This window comes from Pantherophis guttatus, chromosome 3, assembly GCF_059756535.1.
Source record: "Pantherophis guttatus breed Tessera chromosome 3, ASM5975653v1, whole genome shotgun sequence".
Lineage (NCBI taxonomy): Eukaryota > Metazoa > Chordata > Lepidosauria > Squamata > Colubridae > Pantherophis > Pantherophis guttatus.
Genome location: NC_142065.1, coordinates 22,054,697 through 22,081,228, shown reverse-complemented (window position 1 = coordinate 22,081,228; position 26,532 = coordinate 22,054,697). Strand labels below are relative to the sequence as shown.

Genomic DNA, 26,532 nt, shown 5'->3' with positions numbered 1-26,532 from the left:
TGCCTAATTCACACACTTTGAAATCTCAAAAGCTTTTATGCTTGCCAGCTATGATACCCAATGCCTAGTATCCAGATACTCATAGACCTTCTTAAAACAGCCTGTTTGCAAGAAAATGTTTCGCTATGAGCAAGCAGCCCGTAATTTGTCCCCATAATTCATAATGTATCCAGTGGTAATTTTCCACAATCCTACTATAAATAAATATTCTCTAAATCTTCCATACTATCTCCCAGCATTTCTGCTCCTTTTTATCTGAACAATGCTTTGCCACAACTCATCTTTGTTCCACAGCACAGTGCCTACATGATTTTATTTGCGTTGATTGGGATCCTTTTTTCAGGCAAAAGCCGCATTATGACTGTATAAATCTTTCATTTGGATTCACACATCACCCTTGGCTAAAAGGAGGTCAAGCATGATGATAAATTGGGCCAATTGTGTTTGTTCAACCCACCCCATCCACACACCTACTGCATGGCAGAACACAACAGGGGTTCGAGATCCAGGAGTCTGCATCCTAATGTCCACCCTGTCAGGTCTTCTCCCTGAGCAGGATTGGGCTATTGGCCTCTTTAGGATCAAGGCTTCTGGATTGACATTCCTTCAGCTAAGAAGTTCCTAGGGAGTTGTTAGAGAATAAAACTAACGAGAAAAATCCTGTATTCCTTGCTGGCCTTTAGGGTTAAAAAAAAAAAAAAAAAAAGCAGGGCATACAAAAAGAGGAATTATATACAGAGAAGGCTTCTTGTTCAGAAACAAGAAGTTGTTTCTGAACAAGAAACAGAGGTTGCTTCCACCTGCAACCTCCACCTGCGGACAGAATTTCCCGATCTCTTTCCCCCAGTCTCCGGCGTAAACCAAACGCGCATGCGCCCTCTTCTAATCCCTCTTTGGAATCCAGGCCAGCAGGTATTTCACCTTTCGGCGGGCGCAAGCGCATTGGCCAGCCCGCCGCCCCCCCCCGCGCGTGCCGTGGCCCTGCTTTAGCAGGTGTATCGCCTCTTTTTGCTCTGTCTCCCGCAGAAGCAAGCGCGCAGGCGCGCTAGGGTTCGCAGGTGCGGCGGGCACCCACCCCCGTCCCGAGGATGGCCCCCGCGCGCGCATGCGTGCCTTTGCTCACCGTCTCACACATACACACACACCCCACATCCCGATTTCCCTCCTCCTCCCTGGAGGTGCAGGTGCCAGTGCTAGGCAGCCCGGCCGGCAGACAGACGCACGCACGCACGTACGCACGCACGCCCCCTCTGCTTTAGCTCCCGGGCGGGCAGGCGAGCTCGCGTCGGCTATTCCGCAGAGCCAGACGGGAGGCGGCGGCTTTAGTGGAAGGCGGCCGAGCTGCGAGCCGCTGCCGCTCTTCCCCCCCCCCTCCTCCCTTCTCTTCGCCCCGCCGAGCCGACCTTCGAGAGTTCCCGCGCGGCATGAACCGGGTCCAACGAGGTGGAGGAGGTGGTAGTAGCGGGGGAAGCCGCGGCCTCGGCACTATGGAAGTGAAGAGCAAGGTGGGTGGCGTCCGCGAAGCGGAGTGGGAGCAGGAATAGGCTTCCTCGTATGTGGCTGGGAGTGGGGGGGGGGAGAATTCACCCCCACCCCCAAAAAAGTCCGATTTTTTAAAAAAAATTGTAGTTAAAGGAGGGAAGAGAACATTGCAAAGGGAGGCGGCTGTCTTGTTTCGGGGGGGGGCTAGGAAAGGTTTCGTTTAATTAAGGATTGGCTTTTATTACCTCTTTGTAGAGGGGGGGGGGGGGCAGAAGTGTGTTCCTGACACTGTAGAGAGGGCATTTCTATTGAGGGCTCAATAATAATCCCATCGGCCCACTTGCCCTTCCATTGTACCTGCTATAAGGTGTAAGGAAGTACTTTCATCCGAGGTGGTGAGTACAGTTCACGGCCAACCTTGAATTACGACGTCTTTCTTCTTCTTCTTCTTTTTTTTTTAAATCAGATTAGGATTAGGATGTGATTATATGCTAAGAGAAGAAACAACGTTCTACGTCTGTTACCTGCGTGCTTGGATGATGAATGGCCCACCCGAAACAAACTTATCTCATTTTTTGTCACTAAAACCTACCCCCCTTCTTATGACATGTTAAGGGACATGACATATTATGGGATTAAGTATCAATTGGAAAGTGAGTAGGGACTAGGTAGTGATTGGATCTCAGCAGAATCCCGGTTCATTAAAAAAAAATTACTTTAAATGAGTAGTTGCAACAATTGCACTGTAGGAATTCACTAGAAGCTGACTTAATTCTTCTGAGTTAAGTATTAACCATTTTGTTTTGTATGGGAAAATGCTGGAATTCCCTCTTGTCTTTATAATGTGTGTGTGTGTGTGTAAAGATACAGTAAGAAGCTTTAAAGGGGGTATGGATAATTATAGAAGTAGGAGACGGAGGCCAATATTCATGATTGGTATAAACTAATAGGGTGTGGCTATGTGTAGGCATTACCTCTTTGCCACAGTTTACCTTCCCCTCTACGCACAGCATATTTGTTCCATGCTGTAATAACTAGTTTTTGCCCAGACACAAGAATCTCAAAAATGGTATTAGAATTCCATCCTTTTGCTATTTGGGGGGAGGAGGGGGAAGTATTCTTGTTTTTAATCAAGTATCTTGTCTTACCTGAGGAAGCAATGATTAGTCACCATATCCATTTCCAGGCATAGCTGTTAATCCACAGTTTCTGCAGTGTGCCATACAATCTTAGATGACATTTAAAAGATGTGATATACTACATTATTCAAAAGTTGTCCTCAACATCCTGATTGATTTTTTTTTTTTGCTGTTGTTGTTTAAACATTTTTAATCTGGTTGCAGATCAGATCACATTTTAAGAACTTGTAGAATCTCTTATCAAAAAGGGTATAAGGGATGCCATTTTGAGTCTTCTGTTTCCTTTAGCCGTGTTAATTTAACTATAGCCTTGACATTACTGGGCAGGGTACGGTAAGCATTTTTGAAATTGTGCACACCTAGGTGCTTGAGTTCTGATATTAAAAGTGAACAACATTGATGTAATAATACAATTTTACAGTCGATTGTTTTTGAAAAAAAGCATAGACTAATTTCCATTTTAGGGGATTTTGGAATACTCAGAGGCCCTGTCATTTACTAATTATAAGCTAATTGTATCTGTACAAAATAGCTACCCTGAGGTGATTTCTAAACTTCTGTGTTTTTGTACACACCCAAGTACATTATACTTTTCTATAGATTAATCTGCCCTGATATTATTTGTGTAGTCATGCCACAAATTAAAGTGGTACACTGTGATACACATGACATTTTGAGTAACAGGATGTGTCATACTATAGTCTGACTAGGAGAGAACATTTTATCATTCATTTACTTTTGTGTTAGCTATTAGTGGATTGGGTGAAGTGTTTTGGCATTGCTGTTAAGCACCGAGAGGAATAAACTGTTTTGACAGTAATTGCTATGAGATATAGTTTAAATCCTTTTATTGAAGGTAACTAACGTTTTAGATAAGCAACAAACATGATCCTTAAAAAACATTCTACCTGGCATCCAGGATTTTAGATTTAATGTGAAATACAATCCACAATATTTTTGTTCTCTTCCTTTTTTATGTAGTGAGGTTTACCACTCCTTTAAAATATTAATCCATTCCTAGTCTAGCTTCTCTGTATTGTATTTCCTATATTCTTTTTAACTTTCTTTTTACTAAGACAATTTGCTTGCACTGATCTCCATAACCCAATAATAAGTAGATTTTATAGATTGGCTGCATTTCCAAACTGCTAGTTCCAAAGCTTTCTGAAAATGAAGGAATAACTACAATTCTGAGTTGTATCTGAGTAACAATATTTCATGTGTATTGCGACTTTTCATGTTTCTTTTGAACATGTACTGTTGCATAAAGAAAACATGGCATGAAATCAAACTTTCCTAAAGCTCTAATGTTTATTTCTTTAATTATGAATAACAAAAGCTAATACGTTTTAAATGTTTATTTATCTTTTCCTAATAAATATACAACTGTTAATGATCTGTAGTGAAGCTTGATGAAAATAGATGGGAAAATATTTATAGAATGATGTAAAAGGACCATAAAGCAGAGAATGGAGGGGGTGGGGGGTTTGCACATGCATACATTGAATTTTATACAGTCTAAGAATTCACTGTATATGAAGAATCCAAATTGGTAAAAACTGGCCAGCACCAGTTAAGGAGAATATGTTCCATCCATTCTTGTGTAGCAAGTACAATTATTTCATGACTGCATTTTCAACACTACTTGCATTTTGAGAGGATATCTAGCACTATAAATATTTTTATATTTACAAAGTTAAGTTGGGAAACTGAATAATCCTGAAGGTGTGGGACAGATTTAAGACAACTTTTTATCCTGAACAAGAGATTCAGAGATACCATATTTTACCCTTTCATCTTTCATCTGATCCTTGATCTTTTAACTATGGTGATGATGTGGTCAGGAGAATAGGTTTTTTTAAATCTCTGTTACCCTCTTAAGTATACATCTGTTAATGATCTGTTACAAAACTTAATAAAAAATAGATGGGAGCATTGTTATAGAATAAAGTAAAAAAAAACTTAAAGCAGAAAATTTTTGTGTGTAATTATTTTATAAATATAAGAAATACACAAAGGTATAAGACAGCATGGAGGGAAATGACAGCATGCAAGAAGAAAATGGATAAACTAAAGGAGCAATCTTCCAAAGTATTCTAACAAAGATGGAAGAGTAATAATAAATGCAGACTTCAGTTTACTTTACTAAAAAAAAAATCAGATTTCCTGGCCTATGGAAAAAGTATCAAATCTCAAACAAATAAGTGAACAATGGAAAGCCAATGTGTGTCAATGGTTATGGTGTCTAATCTAGTTCTTAATTCTTTATGAGCCATGGAAGCTCCCTGGATGACTTTGCACCAATCACTTTCTCTTAATCCATTTTTTATATCATACAAGTTTATTGCTGTTATAGGACAAAAATAGTACTTTGATAAAGTACTTTTCTGGTACTTTGATATAAGCACACACTGAATAAAAATACTAATACTGAACAAGATTGGCTCGGATTGGATCATGGAAAAGTGAAGGAACAAAGCATAAATGTTGCAGAGTAAATATCTGGAAACAGCCTATAATTCTACCAGTATGATAGAAGTTACTCATGCAGTTTTTTTTAAAAATTAGATACACAAGTATGACAACACAACACATCTGTTTTGCTTGATTATTGTATAATATAAACTTAATAGACTGTATAGAATTTTATTGATTGATTTAGAAAATTTATATAGTTGCTTACTTGCTCACAGCAACTCTAGACAGCTTACAAACTATAAAGATGTTTACAAGGATGCAAGATGGTTTGAAATTAAGGCCATTTATTTAAATGCTTTACAAGCCAAAGTGGAGTATTGAGGTTGATCTCTTGCAATCTAGTCACCCTCACAGGATTGCTGTGGTGAAAATAGAAGGCAAGAGGTATTCTGGGTTAAACAAAGCTGAGATGTAAATCTAATAAGAAGACATCACAGGGATGATTTTTTTATTTCTTTGATCAGTTCATCTATACGTGATAACTGTTTTCATAACTAGTTCTAACTTCATCATTGTATTGACTGCTAAAATTAAGAACCTTACTCTTTCCTGGATTAGGAAGAGCCATTCACAGTTGCTGATGCCTTGATCATCTGAATTGCAATGTGGTCCACACCAAGCTGCCCTTGAAGAGCACTTAGAAGCTGCATTTGATCCAATATGTAGTGATGCAGACATTTATGAGTGCCCCTCAATATGCCTGTGTTGTACCATTGCTCTGCACTGGTCCCCCAAACAGGCTTCAAGGTGACAGTTACCACCTATTAAGACCTTCATGAAGCAGGGTTTTAATCCTTCTCTGATTATCTCTGTCTATCTCACTAACTCTGGCAAGGTAGGCATGCTCCAGGTCCCATCTATTAAGCAATACCATCTGATGGGACCTGTCCTTTGGAACACCATGTCCCCTAAGATTCACTTGACCACAATCCTGCTGACATTTTGTACATCTTTGTAAACCTGGATGTTCTCTTAAATCCAGGTTTCTGGAAATTGATGGAACCTATCTGTGGAATTTTGTTTAGTATAGCTGTTACGGGTAGTCCTCAACTTACAACCACAATTCAGCCCCAAATTTCCATTGCCAAGCAAGATAATTAAGTGAATTTTGCCCCATTTTATTATCTTTCTTGCCGCAATTATTAAGTGAATCACTGCAATTAAGTTAGTAACACGATTGATAAGTGAATCTGGCTTCCTTATTTGCTTACCAAAGGTGGATTACATGACCCCAGGACACTGCAGCCATCATAAATACATGCCAGTTGCCAAGTGTTCGAATTTTGATCGCATGGCCATGGGGATGCAAGAGTGGTGTGAAAGACGGTCATATGTCACTTTTTTTCAGTGCTGTTGTAACTTCAGTCACTAAATGAATGATTTTCATCTGAAGATTACCTGTATATGGATTTTGGTTAGATTGTTTTGAGTGCCATCATGTTGTTGAGCTCAGTGGTGAAATCCAATTTTTTTTACTACCGGTTCTGTGGGCGTGGCTTGGTGGGCATGGCAGGGGAAGTATATTGCAAAATCCATTCCCACCGCACTCCAGGGGAAGGATACTGCAAAATCCCCATTCCCTCCCCACTCCTGGGGGAAGGATACTGTAAAATCCCCATTCCCTCCCCACTCCTGGGGGAAGGATATTGCAAAATCCCCATTCCAGGGGAAGGATATGGCAAAATCCCCATTCCCTCCCCACTCCTGGGGGAAGGGTATTGCAAAATCTCCCTTCCCACCCCACTCTGGGGCCAGCCAGAGATGGTATTTGCCGGTTCTCTGAACTACTCAAAATTTCCACTACTGGTTCGTCAGAACCTGCTGGATTTCACCCCTGGTTGAGCTCCATTATTGTTGATTGACAGAATCTTTATTAAAAGCTCAGCCATAAAAGCAGAGAAAGAAGCAGATACGACACTGATTCTACTTCATCAGGCAGAGAGGCAAAGACACTTATGTCTCTTAAACTCCCAGCTTCATCAAATCTAACAAGAGTGAAGGCTTTCTGTGAGTTGGACAGAAAAATAACTCCGGTAAATAAGTCTGTTCTAGGAAGGGCTAGAGCTTAAATCTCTCTACCGATCAGCATTAAAAAATCTACTGTTTCAGCCAAAACAAAGCCCTCCTGAAGCATATAGACGGCAAAATCATAGATCCCCCATTAATGCTTATCGTCTTTGACTATGTAAAATGGTCTTGTAAAATCAAGGTGGTCAGGAATGTCTTGAAGATTAAGGCAAAATCTCCAGCAGCATGTCTGCATGTAAGCCTCTATAAACTTCAAGCCAAGTTCGGCACTCAGCGAAGTTGGAAATGTATCAAGTTTCTTAAAAATTTAGGCCAAGCAAGTTGAAATGTTATTTGAAATTCACGTACACTTAAACTTCAGTTTAAAAACTGATCAAACATGCATATATAAAGATTTCCTACTGCTATAAATATTAATTCCTGTTACTTTGGCTCATTATAATTTCTGTTAGACTTTGGTAGGTGTGGGCGGTTGGTTTGTATTTTGCTGCTTTTGCTGCATTTTGGCTACTTTGGTTTTAAAGGTTTGGCATGCTATCTTGACATCTTTTTAGGCTAGACAGAGAAGAAGTTGAAAAAAATATCCTGGAAGAAGGGAATGACCAAGTGTTTTAATTGATGCTGTCAGCAAAGCTGGAAATGCATCTTTATCTTTAGGCTTTCTCGATTGATTGAACTTAAATGTAGAAAATACCATTTGAATCTTTTCTCTGCTGCTATTTCTGTCAAGGCATTGTGAGGTGTACAGAGTGAAGCATATGGACTATCCACAAGTGCAACTATTGGAAAAGGAAACTTATATTTATAATTTCCTCTTCTACATGCACGCCTGATATACAGGCTTAAATAATTGTGTAGGTGGCATGCATGAACCAAAAAAATCCAGCATCCTGTCCATTCAGGTGTAAAATGCTGTTACCACATTCCTTATTAAATAATAGCCTCCAAAGCTAGGAAGGTAATGATTTAGAAGGATGTAGAGAAGTACTTTGGTATTTCCTTTCAAAATAAATTTCAGACTATGAAGTGAGTGAGCAAGAACATGGGGGAGCATTTTGTAACAGAAGAGGATGTAGAATTCAATTGCAGTGGAACTTGAAAAGGGGAAACGGCTTAGGAGATTTACTATGTAATCCTGTGCATACTTAGTGAATAGCCAGATTGTGTTGGATAGAGAACTCATTTGTGGGTTTGTATTGTTGGAAAGCGAGAAATACAAATGTATAGATGCATTTGTTTGCTGTGCCGTAATTGCTGCTTTTAAAATTACTGAATATCATATGTCAAATCTTGCACGAATGTCAAAAATCTTGGAGCTGGTGAGAATGGGGAAGACCAGTGGCTTGACACGTGTGTGTTTGTTTGTTTATGAACATTTATATGACCACCTAACTCACTCTCAATGACTTGGCAGTTTACAAAAATAAAAACCCAATATAAAAACAATATAAAGCAATAAGCTCACCCCTGGTAACAACACCCCTAGCAACAACAATCAGTCAAATAAACTACTTGATTAGCTCCGTCCCATTGGCAAAACCAGGCCTTCAGGGCCTTGTGAAAGAGTGTCAAAATGGGGACCAAACAAATCTTCATGGGGATGATGTTTCACAAGGCGGGAGCCACCACAGAAAAGGCCCTTCTTCTTCTTGGTCCTGCTGGATATACTTCCTCCCTCTGGAATATAATGTGGGAACAGTTGCCCTGTTTTGTCATGTTTGATTGACAGTTCCACCATTTTATTTCAATGGGATTTTGGCCATAGTGTGTTTGTATATTACTTTTCCTTTAATGTGTGATTCTGTTTTAAAGGGATATGGGAACTTTATTTTTGTTTTGCGCTTTATTTTCATTGTTGCTGACTGCCCAGAGTCATATGGTTAGGCCAGATTTTAAAAACTGAAATAAATTATATGCAGTTGCAGTGTGTTTTTAGCTTCTCAGATTTTAGCTCAGTCACTTGAAAAGTAAATATCTATAACTGAAACTCACAAATTTGCCTGAAATGGAAAATTATTCAGCCCACATTTCTGATCTTGTAGAGTGATCTTGCATAAACAGTTGTGATAAGTGAAGTCATTGATTCTCTCTGAGCTTGGTTGTTTGCTTGCAGATGTTTCATGATGATATTATTTAGTGAAGTAATGAGACATCTGCAAGCAAACAAACAACCACACTTGACATGAAGGACTCTACAGTTCAACGCTGAGCTACATATATTCTATTGGATCATGATAAGTGGGAATTCGCTATATACCACATATGAAGTGTTTTGGGATGTAGAGACCATAGAAGGGTACATCAGTGAATGAGAATGCTACTGTAATGCAAAGCTAGGTAGACCTTTCAGAAATGATTGGGAACAAGAACTTCCATTTTCTTATTTTGGGTGCAATCCTCACTTTGTATTTAACAATTTGAGAATTATAAAGTATTTTGATACATTTCCTATTGTCTGAGTGTTACTAATGTTTTCTGGTTCTTATAGTTTGGTGCAGAGTTTCGACGTTTTTCTTTGGAAAGATCAAAGCCTGGCAGATTTGAGGAATTCTATGGATTACTTCAGCATGTTCACAAAATACCCAATGTTGAGGTCTTAGTTGGATATACAGACATTCACGGAGATCTCCTACCAATTAATAATGATGACAACTACCACAAAGCGGTCTCTACTGCTAATCCTTTGCTTCGGATTTTTATTCAGAGAAAAGGTAAGCATTTCATTTGTATTACAGTCTTCAATGAGTTTCCATATGTCAAATGTGTGCTATTTTTTATTTTTGCTGTTCTTGCTGAAATTACACTTAGTGATATCGAAACCTGACAGCTGGCTTGTAAATTCCTGAATCATTTGAAATCCTGAATTACTTCTGTGCTTTCTTCTTGTTACATGATCTAAAATTGTATAAAGTGCAGTGCAGTGCAATGTAAAACAAGTTGCATCTTGTTTTATTTTGTTTCAGTACACAAGATTAAATGGAATTGTGCTCCCCCCCCCATTTTTCACAGCACATGATTGTCAACAGAAACACATTTGATTTCATTCTCGCCTCCTTTGCAGCATTTGAATTTTGTTTGCTGAACTTTATCATGAAGGGATACATGTGGTACAATAGTGGTAGTTAAATGTCAAAATAGCACATTTACATGAAAAAATGTAATTTGATTATCTTAGATGGCATATTAAGAAATAGAGCCTTAATCTAAATTTTAAAATTATTAATGGCTAATTATTATTGTTGTTGTTGTTGTTGTTTTAAAAAAGCTTCATTGAGAAGCATCTTTTTTTTTCTATTTGATTTTTATCCTGTCATTATCACTTTTTCACAAGTAACTCAATGGGGTGAACATATATAAATAATTCTTTCTCCTCTTTTCCCTATGAGGTGGGTTGGGCTGAGAGGGAGGGACCCGCCCAAAGTCACACAAGCGGCTTTCACACCAGAGATTCTGCCCTTCTTCAGATCCAGTCACCTGTGGTTGGATCAAGAAGGAGCCTCTTGGCTACATATTCCTCCCTTTGTGTTTTCATTCTACTGCTGCCCAAATGGGAGAAGCTGCAGTTTAAGTGCTCTGTTTACCAATCAGATAACACTGGCAAAGATTTAAAAAACTGGCTACCTTTTTGTGTGAAATGAGACTTGCTCTTCTTTAGATGAAACATGTTTTATTAGTCTAAAAAGTTTCTTTGAATTAGATTGCAATTCTTATGAATTGTTTTTCTCAGGAAGAATAGAATGAGTCGCGTGAAAGAGGAGAAGGAAATAAAAGTTAGCTGATTACACCTGATGCTTATATAAGCAATCAAGGAGAACATCCTACAGGAAGTAAATCTCAGATTAGCAGGATAGCACAGTTTGATCTTGCATTACATGTGGAAGTACAGGTAGTCCTCGACTTACAACCACAATTCATTCCAACATTTCTGTTGCTAAGCGAGACAGTTAAGTGGGTTTTGCCCCATTTTAGGACCTTTCTTGCCACAGTTAAGTCCATCTGGCTCCCTCATTGACTTTGCTTGTCAGAAGGCTGCAAAAGGTGATCACATGACACCAGGACACTGCAATATGGGAAGCTGCAATGGTTGTGAGTGTGAAAAATGGTCATAAGTCACTTTTTAAAGTGCTACTGTAATTTTGAACAGTCACTAAATGAAAGGTTGTAAATCAAGGATTATTTGTAATAAATTCTGAAGTAAATTATCTCAGGATAGATATGTGCATTCCAAGCTAAGCAATGAGAACTGCAGTTGCTCTGTATGAAATGACGGACAGATATGAATGATCTGGAACAAAGGGAAGAATCTCAAGAGCTAGAGGAAAGAAGGAAGGAAGAACCCAATTTTTATGATTCCATTATACTTTTTACATGGAGGACTAGAGAGAGAGAAATCAGCAATAGAACCTTTAAATGCATTTTGGGAACTGGACAATGGTTCTTGGCAAATGTGCTGAGGAATGGGGGAGTTTTTGATTTTGGACACATTGATAGAAAAAGCCTTGTTTCCACTGGAAAGCAGTGACCACTGCTTTGACTCCCTCTCCCCTCCCCCCAAGATGGAAAAATGAGGGATGGATGGCTGGAGAAAGAGAGAGAGAGAGAGAGAAAGAAGAAAGAAAAAGAAAAAGAAAGAAAGAAGTAAAGAAAGAAAGAAAATTTGGGAATACTTTTGTTGTCTTAGTTAAATTGTAAGTTAATGTGACAGGGCTTGCAATCTATTTCTCTGATATAGCTAATAAAATGAAAAATCCATTGGTATTTCAACTTTTCTGTGAGTTAGGTTTGACTGATGTTCTCGTGTTCAAAGTACCCTTGAGAGCAAACTTACTTGGCTACTGTGAAATGTGTATTAAACATAATGATGGGGACGCTGAATAGTGAATGGTAGCTGAACATTAGTAAACAATGGAATACACATTCCAGTGGCCAATTTCATGTATAGTCAGTGTATCAGGTCATTGTATTGTACTCTGGAATCTAAATAGCTTGGACATGCCAAGATAGTGTCTATTTCTGTGTTTTGCAGTCACACAAAGAATCCATTCTGCTTCTGAGTGAAAGCAGAGGCCTGTCGGTTGCCCCAGTCACTCTCCTTCAGTGGCAAGTCATAATTATTGAACCCAGAGCCAGATAATCCAATTGTTTACACAACCATATTTTTAAGGCCACAGTCCTAACACAAGTAACTCCCATTGTATTGTATGCATACAAGTAAAGATGTTTGCAGTTCTGCTCTCTCCTGTTTTCTGATATCAAAGGTTTGTTCCTGGTGTTTTTGCTGTGTTTCTTAGTTTCCCCAGCTTTCTGTTCTATGTATTTCCCCAATGTCAATTTTGATAAGATCTAAGCTGAATCTCTTGAAGTAAGAGACTGATTCATAAGTCAAATTTAGCAACTGTGGCTGAAGTCTTTTAATAGTCATATGATTAGGGCAAATAATCCACTTTGTAGAGCTGGGATTATTTCTTACCTTTAAGCTCCATGTATGTATATTGCTTATCTAACAATTTATATATATAATGCATCCATATTTTCTGGTGAACTACCTTAAAAAAGTTTTGCAGTTCTAAGTTTGGATAAGAAACAGCTCCTGTTTCTTCCAAAGAGATTGAAATTTTATATCATTTTTACAAATACCGAGAACTGGTTCTTACAGTATATTTGTTCAGGGTTTCTTTTTTAATCACAGCTCTGTAATAGCTAAAATATTAGTATATTTTAGGTGATCATATGTGGCAACCCTCTGGGTTTTAGTTCCTAACCTCTGGCTAGGCTCATTATAAATGTTAATTCTTTACCTCCCCCTAGCCTGTATTTTATCTGTAGGAAAGGTTTTGAAATAATCTTAGCATTTGTTTGTTAACTGGTAATTCAATAATTTTGTACAAGTTCTAAAAACAGAGATCGGATGTAGTAAAGACCTCCTTTACAATTATGCTGTATAGAAATGTTTTCAGTACACAAGTCTTGGTACACTGAAATTTATGATACAGAATTTCTTTGAAATGAGGTTTAGGACATTGTGCAGATTTTTGTGTGTGTATATCTTTATGTTATGTGCAATGGCTCAGCAGTTAAACACGCTGAGCTTGTCAGCTGGAAAGCTGACAGCCTGGGTTTGAGTCCCAAACACCATGCAACAGAGTGAGCTCCCATTACTTGCCCTAGCTCCTGCCCATCTAGCAGTTCGAAATCATGCAAATGCGAGTAGATAAATAGGTACCACTTCGGTGGGAAGATACCAGTGTTCTGTGCACCTCAGCATATAGACATGCTGGCCACATGACCACAGAAATGTCTTTGGACAACGCTGGCTCCCTTCGCTAAGAAACAGATATAAGCAACACCCCGTAGAGTAAGACACAATTGGACAGGGAAAACCTTTACTTTTACCTTTACTTTTATGTTTTAATTGCAGTTCTTTAACCCAGCTTGTTTCTTAGAGAGTAGGTTGCTTTTTGCTTTTATGTATCTGAACTCAGTGGCAAAGTTTATGCACATTACATTTAGTTATGCTAAATGAGATTTGTCCAAAATCATGATCTCAGGAGCCTTAGGAAGATAACCAGGACCTGTTCTCTCTCATTCTGGAGTGTAGGACATAGAATAATGCATCTGTGGTAAGGAGAAATAGATTCTCATTGAATGCTAGAAAAAAAGCTTCCTAAAATAGAAACAGTTCACAGTGGAATCAATTAGTCTCCCCTTTATTAGATCTGTTCAGTCAGAGGCTAGATGGCAATCTGTCTAGGATGGTTTAATTTGGATTCCAGCCCTAAACAGGGGATTGGCCTAGGTGGCTTCTTTCAACTCTATGGTTAAAAATAGTTTTTCTGAAACAAAATATCCAGAGAGATTGATCATAGTAGGGTGAAAGAAGACATGCTTGCTGAAATGTTAAAGAGTGAAAAAACTACCCTAGTTAAACTTGCACAATAGCCATTAAGAGGAGTAATCGGATAGTTTAGACTTTGCACTGAAAAGCAGCGTTTTGTAATGATACTCCTCAGCAGATGCAACTTTTCGACTCATTTGCAAAAGGCTGTGTTTTCTTATCAGGCTTAATTTTTGCTAAGGAATTTAGAATGTGTGTCTCTTGATAAGGAGTACATCCAAAGTTATGCAAGAAATCTGCCTATGAATGTATATCCCCACCACCACCACCACCACACACACTGCCTCTCTGGAACCTGTAAACTTCCTGGGAGGCAGCATGGAAATAGTAAACTCTGATAGCAGACATCATCTCATTAGAGAAATGACCTCATTAAATGCAGATAAAGAAACTCTGTCTAGTTTTACTTTCCAATTAAGCAAAGAATGTAATTTCTCAATTACATGTTCACCCAAGAGATATAAATAGATATATATGCACTTTAAAAAACCCTCACACAATCTTTGCTTTCAAACCTTGCATATATTAGCATAAGGTGATACACTTTAATAGCACTTTTCTTTTAATGTTTGCAAGTGTTTGCATTTACTGTTATGCTTGCAAAAAATGAGGAAGGTGGGGGGAGGGGCGCTTTTCGCTTCCTTACTATTTGCATAACCACCGGCAGAACATTTATGAATTCCTACCTCTAGTACCATAGAAGCTTTGTACAAATGGAATTTCATGATTGGATACAAAACATTGACTTAATATTTGCTGCACATTAAAGAATAAGAAGACTGGCTCCGCAGCAAATTCGTTTATGAGTGGATGCATTAATAAGCCGATCATTGCTTGTTTAGCCAACTCAAGTATTAATACTGAACATAAACTCTGGATGTGTCCTCTCAAGAGAAACATGAAAAAATGTTCTTTATTTGCTCATGGATTTGTTTCTGGTGTCTTAATAATGGAAAAACCTGAGACCTATGTAGAATAATGGCAAACGAGGGTACTATTCTTATTGCCAATTCATGCTTTCAGAGGAGCTAACAGGCAGTCACATACAAACAATACAGCATAAATCTATATTTTGCTGTAGATGCCTGATAAAGGCTTTGGGGTGGTTTAAATCTGTGTAGTTGTTGCATGCAAACATTAGGTGTTATCTGTGTTGCATATTCAGCATGCAGATTTGGGTTCACATCAGTGAGTATGTTTCTTAAAAGCAGTCCACCTTTCCTGCCCTGTGGGCATTCCTTCTTACTTATGATAACAGCTTTTACTTCTGGTTTCTTACTGCTGCAAATTTAAACTGATTAGTTGTTGTCAGAACAATGGTTCCTCTGTGCAGAAGAATACTCCTTAAAATAAATTATTCAAGGGTTATCACAAGGCTATACAGTCATGCATGCCACCCTGCTGAGTTTTTAATTATACTGCATATATATTTACAGAATTGCATGCTCAGCTGTATTTTGGTTTAGGTCAGAATGTCACCCAGACCCAGAAATATAGTTATTTCATGGTAAGCTAAGAAGCTTTCAGTAATAGTGTATGACCAAGTTTGCTCTTGGTTAAGCAGCATCAGCTATCACTTCTTAGCATATTGTCTCAATCCATTAAATTATGCTTAAACATCAGTTAATCCTCCAGAAAAAGGATATGGGACATAGGATCAACCCCAGAGCAGTATTTTCCTTTCTGCTACTTTATTTTCCCAACCGTTTGAGAGACGTATCACCAAAGAGGAATTGATCAGAAAACGAAGACATATTTTAACTTGATAAAAAAATATCTAATTTTTTAGATGCTTACATGTTACATGTTTTCACTCCAGTTACTTTTCTTTTCTTCCATGTCCATTTTGTTCCAGGATCCAATTTTGACAATGACTTTTTTTTAAAAAAAAGGCCTGTAACATGTACTGATTTCCTTTTCTTTATTTAGGATTTGTTTTATACACATTTGCTGTTATGCAACTGATTGTTTTCATCCATGGATTCACTTTATGTACACCCGATTATGCTCCATAGTTGTTTAGGCATAAGTGAAAGTGAGGAGGGGAGGGAGACAGATGAAAGCTATGTTGCAGAAGCAAATAAAAAAAAAGATGTTTGCATAAAAATCTTTAAATTGATATGTGATATGGAAGTGCAAATGAATCAAATTTTGACAGGTAGATATGTAGATAGTGGTTTGTTTGTTTTTTTAAAAAAAGATAGCTCTCCCATTTCTGTGAATGCACTCTTTCCTTGCTCAAATAACAGAGACTTGGATTATTTTCTAACTGTTTAGGAACTTGAAATATTATCTGAATTCTTCCACTAGAGGTTTAAGTAGAACAGATTAGATCCCATGGAAAACAGCTGCTCGGCATTACTGATATTCTCCCCTGGTTTTTCTAGGTTTTTGAGTTTACAGGAATAAGTGAGATCTCATGGATTTTATCACTGTTCCTCATGAATATGGAGTTTTGCTTAGAGTTCTTACCGTCATAAAACTATGACGGCTTTTGTAAGGTGTGCAGATTTTTTTTTGTCAAATTATGTAGTCCCTAACAAAACATAGAATTATTTACTATCTGTTTCCCGGTGGAGAAACAATTTACATACTGTTTTTCTGTGGCAAGTTGTGAAAGACCATAAACGATAATGTGTAACTTGATTGAAAATGAGCTCAAATATGTTTATGTCAGAATAAAGCAACTTTTAAGAGTCTTGCAACATCTTCTAGACATCTGTAGATAATTTTCCTGGAAGTATGAATACCCTTATCAAAATAAGATTTCAAGATTCTGGTGGTTTTAGCATATTTCAGATGACTCTGTTACGCTGTACCATTGTGTACCAGTTACCTCAGCTTTGATTTTCAAACTGCATTGCTCTGTCTGAAAGAAGACACTTTTTGTCAAATATGACAAAATGGTTCACTTGCCACATTTAACAAGTTAAATATGACTGTAGAAATGCAAGTATTTTCATTGAAACTTATTTTCTTCTCTTTGAATTGAAGTATTTTGCAGTAGCTGAGGAGCATTTTTCTACTTGCTATGCAGGTTGCCGGGAATATTAGTTTGTGGTTCAGCCACTTGTTAAAAGTATCTTCCAGTGTTTAAATATGTTACTTATTTAGTCTGTTGCCAGTCATTTTGCTTACTCTGGAAGAGGGCAGAGAAGAAAGTTTGTGGAATGGTATTTGTTTTCAGGAGATTAAAACCAGGTCATTTAGCTGTTATCCAGATACTTGGCAGCAATGGGTTCCCTGGCACTTTGCCCATCCTCATGCTTTTTATTCTCATATACTGAAACTTGATAAGTAAAAACAAAAATGGAAGATAGAAGTACATTTGGAATAAAGACTGCTTAAATATATCTCTTACCTCAAATGATTGACTCCTCGTTTCAGTGCTTTGAGTTTCTGCTTTTCTAGCAGTCATATCTGTGCTACAATCCCAGAACAAAAAGAAAAAGATCCAAAATCTATAATGGTCCTAATATCACCTTTAAGCAAAATGATTTTTTAAAAAATTCATAGAACTGGAATAACAGGGCTGGAAGAGGCCCTGGAGATCTTATATTCCCACCCCTTCTTTGAGCTGGAGACTCTTTACCATTCCAGACAAATGGTTGTCCAGGCTCTTCTTAAAAACCTCCAGTGATGGGGCACCCACAACTTCTGGAGGGTTGTGAAGCCTTTCCACTGATAATTGTTCTCACTGTCAGGAAATTTTTCCTTAGTTCTAGGTTGGATCTGTCTTTAATGATCTTCCAGCTGTTACTTCTTGTGCTGCCCTCAGGCAGTTTGGAGAGTGAGTTGACTCCCTCTTCTCTATGTCAGCCCCTCAAGTACTGGAAGACTGCTATCATATCACTCCTAGTCCTTCTCTATAGACTAGACCTGTGATGGCGAACCTATGGCATGCAAGCTGTCACCCCAGTTCAGCTCTGCCGCGCATGTGAGCACGCCTCCAGCCAGCCACTTAATTTTCGGGTCTCTGCCAAGCATGCGTGGGGGGCAGGGCATGTGTGGGGGGCTGCACGTGCATGCGCAGTGGGAGGGATGTGTTTATGTGCGGTGGGGCGGGGCGCATGCGAGAGGCCTGCGCATGCACTGAGGTGCACATGCACGGGGGGCACATACTTGGGGCGAATGTGCGGGCCCGTGCACGCACTGCACTTTGGGGGTTCTGACATGTGCATGCGTGCTTTGGGTACTCGGTCTGGAAAAGGTTAGCCATCACTGGACTAGACATACCTAGTTCCCGTAACAATCATTGTACAGTTTAACCTTCAGATCCCTTATCATCTTCGTTGTCTTCTCTGCACTCTGTCTAGAATCTCAACATCTTTTTTGTATTATGGTAACCAGAACTAGATGCAGTGTTCCAAGTGCAGTTTTACCAGTGTAATATAAAGCAATACTGTCACTTCATGTGATCTCGATACTACCCTTCTGTTGATGTAACGTAAGACTACATTGGCATTTTTGACAGCTGCAGCACATTTCTGGCTTAAGTATAAGTAATTGTCCACTAGGACTCCTAAATCTCTCTCATAGTCACCATTGTTGAACCAGGTACTACTATTCTACATTTGGTCTTTCTAGCTTCTTTTACTTTTCTAATCACTGAATTTTCTTTTAATGAGTGATGTTTTAGAGGCAGTTTGGAATGTGTCTTGCCTTTTAATAATTACTAATACATTATTTTCTCCTTCTCCTATAGAAGATGCAGACTACAGTGCCTTTGGGACAGATACAATGACAAGGAAGAAAAACGTCTTATCCAATGTGCTCCGTCCCGACAACCATAGGAAAAAGCCACACATTGTTATTAGCTTGCCACAAGACTTCAGGCCAGTGTCTTCTATTATCGATGTGGACATACTCCCAGAAACTCATCGCAGAGTGCGCCTTTATAAATACGGAACTGAGAAGCCTCTAGGATTTTATATACGCGATGGCTCCAGTGTCAGAGTAACCCCACATGGGCTAGAAAAAGTTCCTGGTATATTCATATCCAGGCTGGTTCCTGGAGGCCTGGCTCAAAGCACAGGTTTACTGGCTGTTAATGATGAAGTCCTAGAAGTGAATGGTATAGAAGTTTCAGGAAAAAGCCTCGATCAAGTTACAGATATGATGATTGCCAACAGTCGCAATCTAATCATTACTGTGAGACCAGCAAACCAGAGGAACAATGTTGTTAGGAACAGCCGGACTTCTGGTAGCTCAGGACAGTCTACTGATAACAGCCTTCCAAGTTACACTCCACACATTGTGCCACGCTACCAACCCGAGGAAGAAGACAGTGATGAAGACGATATAATCATTGAAGATAATGGGGAGCCACAGCAAATTCCAAAAGCTGCCCCATCCAATGAAAGTCTGGATTCACTGACACACACTGAGAACCACCATGAATCCATGCAGAACGGCTTCATTTGCTCCAGGGAAGTCAACCTCTACTGTTCAACAAGCAGCATTAATGTGGAATTTAAAATTCAGGATTCTGACCACAAGACCTTAGAAGAAGATGGGACAATCATCACATTGTGAAAGTGTTTTATTTGCTTTTTCAAATTAAGAGGCCAAAAACTATACCTACTTGGCGGCACCTATACAGTACATACCTCTCAATTATTATATTTCAGTGGCTTTTTATATTAACAGAATGGAGTTGTGATTCACTTCATTTGTTCCATTTTGAAATCTTGCTGAGTATTTTTTTTTTTTAAACATGGGCTGGCTCTCATCTTACATTTTCAAGACGGAACAATGATCCTACTGCTCAAAATGGTGTATTATAATGTCTTGTTTTCCATTTATAAGGGCCAGTGTTTGGTTCTTATCATGGGTCTATCTGCATATATTTATCTCATTACACACATCTTGAAGTCAAATGAGATCCAGCCTTGAGAATGCCTTATTTTAACCTAAAAATATTAATAAAACAAAGTAATTAAACACTAGACACCACCATTTTAACCAATGTCCCAATATGTATTAATTAAAAAGTTATGGAATGATTTATAATAGATCAAGTTTCAGTTTTCATAAATCTTAGTGCAACTGTTCACACAACTATACTTTGGATTTACTAATGGAATGGTTAGTTGGGAGGTATAACTATTATTGTTTTTAATTTATGAATTTTTGACTGTATTGTGATTTATTCCTGATGCTGGAGGAATACATTTCCAGTGGATACAGCAACTTATTGAAAACCAATTAAATTGTTCCTCTAGGTCAGGGGTGTCAAACTCACATTGTCACGGCGGCATCACATGACATATTGGGGATTTTTCCCCCTCACTAATCCAGGCATGGGCCTGGCCAGCACGTGATGCATCCAGTCTGCGGGCTGGGAGTTTAACAGCCCTGCTCTAGTCTATCACTTATAGTTATCTACCCAATCAGTAAAAAATGATGTGATCAAAAATGTTGCAATGCAATCCAAGCCCATTAAAAGCAGTGGGATTTTCTGTTGTTGCAGAATGTGGTGTTGGGACCTGGTGTCCTTGAGCAGCTGCAAGAGCCTTGACAAACCCACTCTCTTTATTTTGCTCCCCACCCCTGCTTGTTTTTTTAAATATTCAGAACTAGAATTAACCTAACCTAACCTAGCTTATGTCATTCAATGGAATTAAGAGAATTTTGAGAATGCTCATTGCTGCTTGGAGCATTATCAATACACCCAGGTGAGCAAGCAACTTCCTTCACCGAAGAGCAGGTCCATTAAAGAACCCTTTGCCCAGAAGGTTACCAAGCCAAGAAGTTGACTCTGGGGTTTTATTATATCTATAATGTGAATGTTTTTTGTGGTGTTTTTAATTCCAAGTGCAAGTTCTTAAGGATAGATTTGGCAATCAGGTATCATATATATAGATTTGTTTTTAACGATTAGAAGTATCTTCTACAGTGAAGAGATCTTTAAAGAAGGCAAATTGTATAATCATAAACGTGGGAAATATCATTTGAACTACTTTCCCTTTGACAAAAGGCTTTTTTTAAAAATATAAAGCTCTAAGCAAAGGAATTTTTATATTTAACCTTTAGGAATATGTTTATACCTTTTTTCTTTATGTAGTTGTGATTGAGGTACAATCCAGAATTGCAGGAAAAAATTATTCCACAATAAAAATTACTGTGTGTATGTTCGGTACTACTGTGAATTAGCTTGATGAATTATATTGTAGATGTTAAACTTTTTAACTGTCATGGAAGCATGGAATCCAAAACTTTAGTGGAAGAAACTGGATGTTAATTTATTGTGGAAATATATTGGTTACCATGTTGCTTAACTCCTTGATTCTGGTTTTATGACATTTCTGTAAACATTCTGATTATGTTTCATCATTTTGCACCTATTGTATTTACAATAACAACATTAAGGAAATGTTTATTATATACTGTGCTTAATTTCCATTCCTTAAGATTGTAGCCTCAATCAGGTAGCTTGTATTATGAGAGGAATGTGTATGTTATAAATATATATTGTATATAAACATGCACACTCTGTGTGTGTGTGTGTGCGTACCTGTAAAAACATCCTTCGTTTTTAAGGCAGCATCATGTCCAAGAAAACCAGAGCTCTTTTTGAGTTTGGCAAAATCTTTGAACTCTAATACAGAGGGAGAGAGGCTAGTGCTTACTACTACTAAATTGACAGGCTGCATCAAATATCACAATGTAATGCAGTTGCCAGGATGACAGAACTATAGAGAGTTTTATGACTACCGCGTTCTTACTGAATCTTCAAAAATCAAGCTGTTTAAGCATAATATAGTACGTATTAGCTTGAGATGTATAACTATAGAGATCTCAGTCATAGTACTGAGCTTCAGTATACAATAACTGACATAAACTTCTACATACTACCTCTAAAATTTTTATCAATTAGCATCTTGGAGAGAAGCAGAAGGGGGGCAGCCTCTGACTGGAGCTGTGTTTTTCAAGCTCAGCAACTTTTAAGATAGGTGGGTTTAAACCTGGCTGGGGAATTCTGGGAGTTGAAGTCCATATGTCTTAAAGATGCAGCACATTGGACTAGAGCAGTGGTTCTCAACCTTCCTAATGCCACGACCTTTTAATACAGTTCCTCGTGTTGTGGTGACCCCCAACCATAAAATTATTCCTAAAACCATTGAAAATACGTGTTTTCCGATGGTCTTAGGCGACCCCTGTGAAAGGGTCGTTCGACCCCCAAAGGGGTCGCGACCCACAGGTTGAGAACCACTGGACTAGAGAGAGATATCTAGAGGGTTGACCTGTGTGCAACTTTTAATACCCTCCTACCCCCCAAAAAAAGGGTAAGATATTTGGTCTGCAAGGCGCCCTGGTTTTCTCCCAGATACTTTATATATGCATCACACTCTGCTTTTTATTAGAACTTCTCTATTATGCGTAAGAGTGAATAATTGTATTGTTTCATCAAAGATTCAAAATTCTTTAGATCTTTTAATCCTTTAGAGCAGATGAAAATTTTAAACCTCTTTCCTTGTAGAATCAGATTAGCCTCTTAAGTGCACCTTATCTGAACAAAAGCAAAATGTGGCTACAATGATACACTTTTTGGGGGCTGCTTTTTCAGCTCCAGATGAAGTCAAGCTAAACTGTGAAATCTTTGTTCTTCCATAAGTGTGTTGTGTAGGATTTTGTCATGTACTGTTCCAACTTACATATTTTCTAATTAAAAACTTTATGCAACATAATTTTTACATGAACATGTATAAAATCTCAAATGTCAGTATTTTTCTTACCACTTTAATGTATGATGTACGACTAAATGAACTTTGATTTTACAAAAATCAATTGGCACTAATCATATGCTAGTCATATTTTTTAGAAACTTGGTAATAAAAATTATGACTATTGCTTATTTGAAGCTTGAAAGATTGGTTTGTTATGTAGGCTGTAGATTTTTGATCCTCCAAGGTATATTTATTTGACAAGATTCTTGCTTTTTAAAGGGGGAGATCTTTAGGAGCAAGCCCTGAAATTCCACAAGGCTAGAGATGGTTGTGCAGTGACGGAGAAGATACCTCCACACCACTCAAACCTCTAGTTTTCTTGCAGATGTTTCATTACCAAACTACGTAACATCATCAGTGTTAAAAGGGAGTGGGGTCTGTTCTCAGTTTATATGCTAGTGGCTTGCCCTATCACTATTTCTGGGAGTGGTCTTGGTGGTTCCCTGAGTGGACTGTTGTTTACCTGTTTGGTAATGAAACATCTACCAGAAAACCACCAAGCTCACAGAGCGCCAATGGCCCCATAAGATTAAGCTTCCTGAACTCTTACTTTCCTTTGAAATTCTTTTTCAGCTGTTTTGCCATATTTAGTAGGTCCACTGAAGCACTTCAGATTCATTCTCCAGCACAATTCCAGGAAAAATTGTAACTGCTTTAAAGTTTTGCAAGTTCTACACTAATGCATGTTCCCAAACTTCATTTGGAGACTGGTTATTCCAAAGCACCATATAGCTCTAACCTCAGCAATTCCATTATTTAAATAATGAAATATCTCAGCTTATAAACACAAGTTCATTATTTAAATCACCGATACCTGTTTCAAACATGGTTAAAATGAAGAGTTAAAACAAATTAGTTTCAACTCGTGTGGAATAGGAGAGATGGAAAATTGAAATGCTAGAATTGTATAATGTTGAAGATAACAGTTAAGGTCCCAATTTTGCATAAACAGCACACTCTATAAAACTTTATAATATAATTAGAAAGTTCTGATTTAAGTCCCAGAATAGGTGTAGAGTAAGTGAACTGTCAATATGGTGAAATTTATTTCTTTTAGACTCCGTTATCAGTTTATAAATACTACAGACTGGTCTGTGTGCAGATGAAAGTTGCCATTTTTATTACTGAGAAATGATTGCGTGGAAAGTCCACGGCTGTGATCCACAAATCCAATTAGTCCACAGAATTTTGCCATTTAAATTTCATTCTTGAATATGGGTAAAAACTGATGAATTCATTAATGAAAAAGTATCTGAGGTTCTTATTTTAAAAGTAGGAGTGCAAAAGTATATGAGATCAGAGAAAGCTGAGAGAAAATGAGTTTTGGGAGACAAGATACTTTAAGCTCCTTTAAGCAGGATGAAATTTTGGTAGTTTTATTAGCAATATTTTTTTTCCTGCTACTGCTAAATGTTTGTTGACTTGACACTGTCCAGTACAGGTCATGGTTACTGACATTATAAAGAAGAAGTAGACCACGTGCCACTGCCAAAATATTGGAACTATGAGGTTCTTCTGGAGAACAGAAATACTATAAATAAAAATAAGGCATTTTGTTTTTCAGCATGCCAACATCCCATTCTTTTTTTTAATAAATATATTTTGTTTAAAACAAAAATACAGATAAGCATTGGCAGCCTGACTAATGTCACTGTAGGTCAGTGAAGGTGAACCAATGACATACATGTCAAAGATGACATGCATGTCAAAGGTGACATGCAGTGTTTTGCGTAACACACCAGTGTTCATCTAACACCAAAAAACAACTATTCTCGAAAGTATGACTTGTTCTTGTGCAATTTTTGGAGGCTGTGAAGGGGTGCATGAGAATGGGGTGCCCTCCCATTACGCCTCCGGATCCTTTGAATGTCATGGAAGAGGACTGCATTCTCACGCAGCCACCGGAGCCTTCAAAAATTGCATGAGAACGGGGCTTGGTTTCAGGATTTCAGAGTCTGCAGAAGAATATTCTCTGAAGCACTTCAAGAATGAAGGTCTTGTGTGACCCACAGCAGCCTCGGGTATGAAAAGAATGAAAAGAGCAGGTAAGTGTCATCCAGCAGATCCTGAGGAGCACTAGGCCATGGAGCAGGAGCGGGGGGGCGGAATCTTGCTATTGGGAATATGCAATGGCGCTAGGACTGAGGTTGGCTAAGGCCCTACTTCAGGTTCAGCTTTGGTGCTGCCACTAAGTGCCACTGTTCAGGATGGCCTAGAAGAGAGAGATACATGTTTCTCTTCTGTAGAGTGTGTGTGTGTTTGACAGGCCAGCAAAATCAGATTAGGAATTTTCAGAATTTTTGACAGGCCCAGTAATTCCCCATTACTGGTGTACTTTGTGGCATACACCCCATTACTGGTGTACTTTGTTCAACATATTGAACACCTTTGAAAAGCTTGACGAGGAAACTGCAAAACAAATCTCTTTCAGGATTTTGCACGGTATATAAGATAACACTGGAGGGGCCTGAAGATACCACAACAGAGAAAATGTAGGTTTGGAGGGGTGTGTGATACATTTCAGAAGATGAAGAAGCACGAAACAGTCAAAATTAAATTCATTTGTAATTCCATTCAGTTATAAATGAAATAAATTCAAATGTAAACTTTTTTCCCTCTAGCACTGCTTTTTGAGGGGGAGTATCTCCCTGGGTTTATTATTCGGATCACTTAAATCCTTTTACGGGTTGACGCATGTGTTTGATCTTTGAATAAGAAAGTTTTCAGAGGCTTTGACTAAAAGCACAGCACGGAGGCATGAAAGAGAAAATGTTACTCCAGACGGCCTAGTGTAACTGGGTCAAAACAATTGTATAACTAAAGCTACACTAACACTGTTACCTTGGATGCCTAAAACCATATAGAAACTGCTTTGTGTTTATGTGTTCTGTGATTAAAGTCTAGAACAGGTTCTGTTGGACAAATACTTGTAGGTATCTCTTGTGTAACCATGGGTGTGTACCTTGCTCTCACCGCTTATTTTTTATAGGTTGGCTTTTACCTGCACTGCACCATGCCTTGATTCTTGAGCTGTCTTTTTGTACTCAAACTATTTTCTGCAATCTGAACTCTCCTGTTCTTTGTATTTACTCTGAAAATTCTTTAGGCATTGAAAAGCGAGGGTACAAGGTAGAGATGAGCAAGAAAAGGAGGAAATTGTCAAACTGAAAACCCCACAATGTGAAATAGGAGCAGGAGTTACGAGGATACAGAATAAAAATGCAAGCAGAAATCACATTCCTTTCCAATTTTACACCAGTTTCAAATTTCCAGTACATGCAGTATTACTGAATAACATACTGTATATATTTTCCTTCAGAGTAATAGAATTTTTTCAAGGACAAAGAAAAGAAAAGTAAGAAAAGCCCTTTTTAATAATATTTTTATCTATCATTTTGAAAATGCTTTTCTCTTTTATAATCCTTTATATATGTATTGTATATATATATATATATGCATTCTTTTCCTTTTTCTCTGTTTTTGCTTCATTTTATATATAATACAGTAATATGTTTAAAAATAAACTTCAGTAGAGTGCATCATTATATTTATAATTTCATTAAGGATTTTAATTACAATAGGCAACTTTAATACAAACTGGAGGAAGAATAGAAAAAAGTGCAAAGGAGACCTTTGTCACAAGTTTAAACAATTTTTGTAACTCTCCAACCCCTCTTAATTTACAATCAATGATCTCTTCATCAAATATCCCCCCCTTTTATCTCTAGACAAATCCATGAAAAAGCATCTTCCTGTTCTAATGTCATAGAAAGTCTGTTGC

General features: G+C 38.1%; 1 protein-coding gene across 1 annotated transcript; it reads left to right on the top strand.

The window, feature by feature from the left end:
* Nucleotides 1-1,117: 1,117 nt before the first annotated feature.
* Nucleotides 1,118-22,879, top strand: PARD6B (par-6 family cell polarity regulator beta). The gene is made up of 3 exons (XM_034413785.3): nucleotides 1,118-1,505; nucleotides 9,616-9,838; nucleotides 18,728-22,879. The coding sequence occupies exons 1-3, from the start codon at nucleotides 1,425-1,427 to the stop codon at nucleotides 19,555-19,557; spliced, it is 1,134 nt and encodes a 377-aa protein (XP_034269676.2). The 5' UTR covers nucleotides 1,118-1,424; the 3' UTR covers nucleotides 19,558-22,879.
* Nucleotides 22,880-26,532: the final 3,653 nt, after the last annotated feature.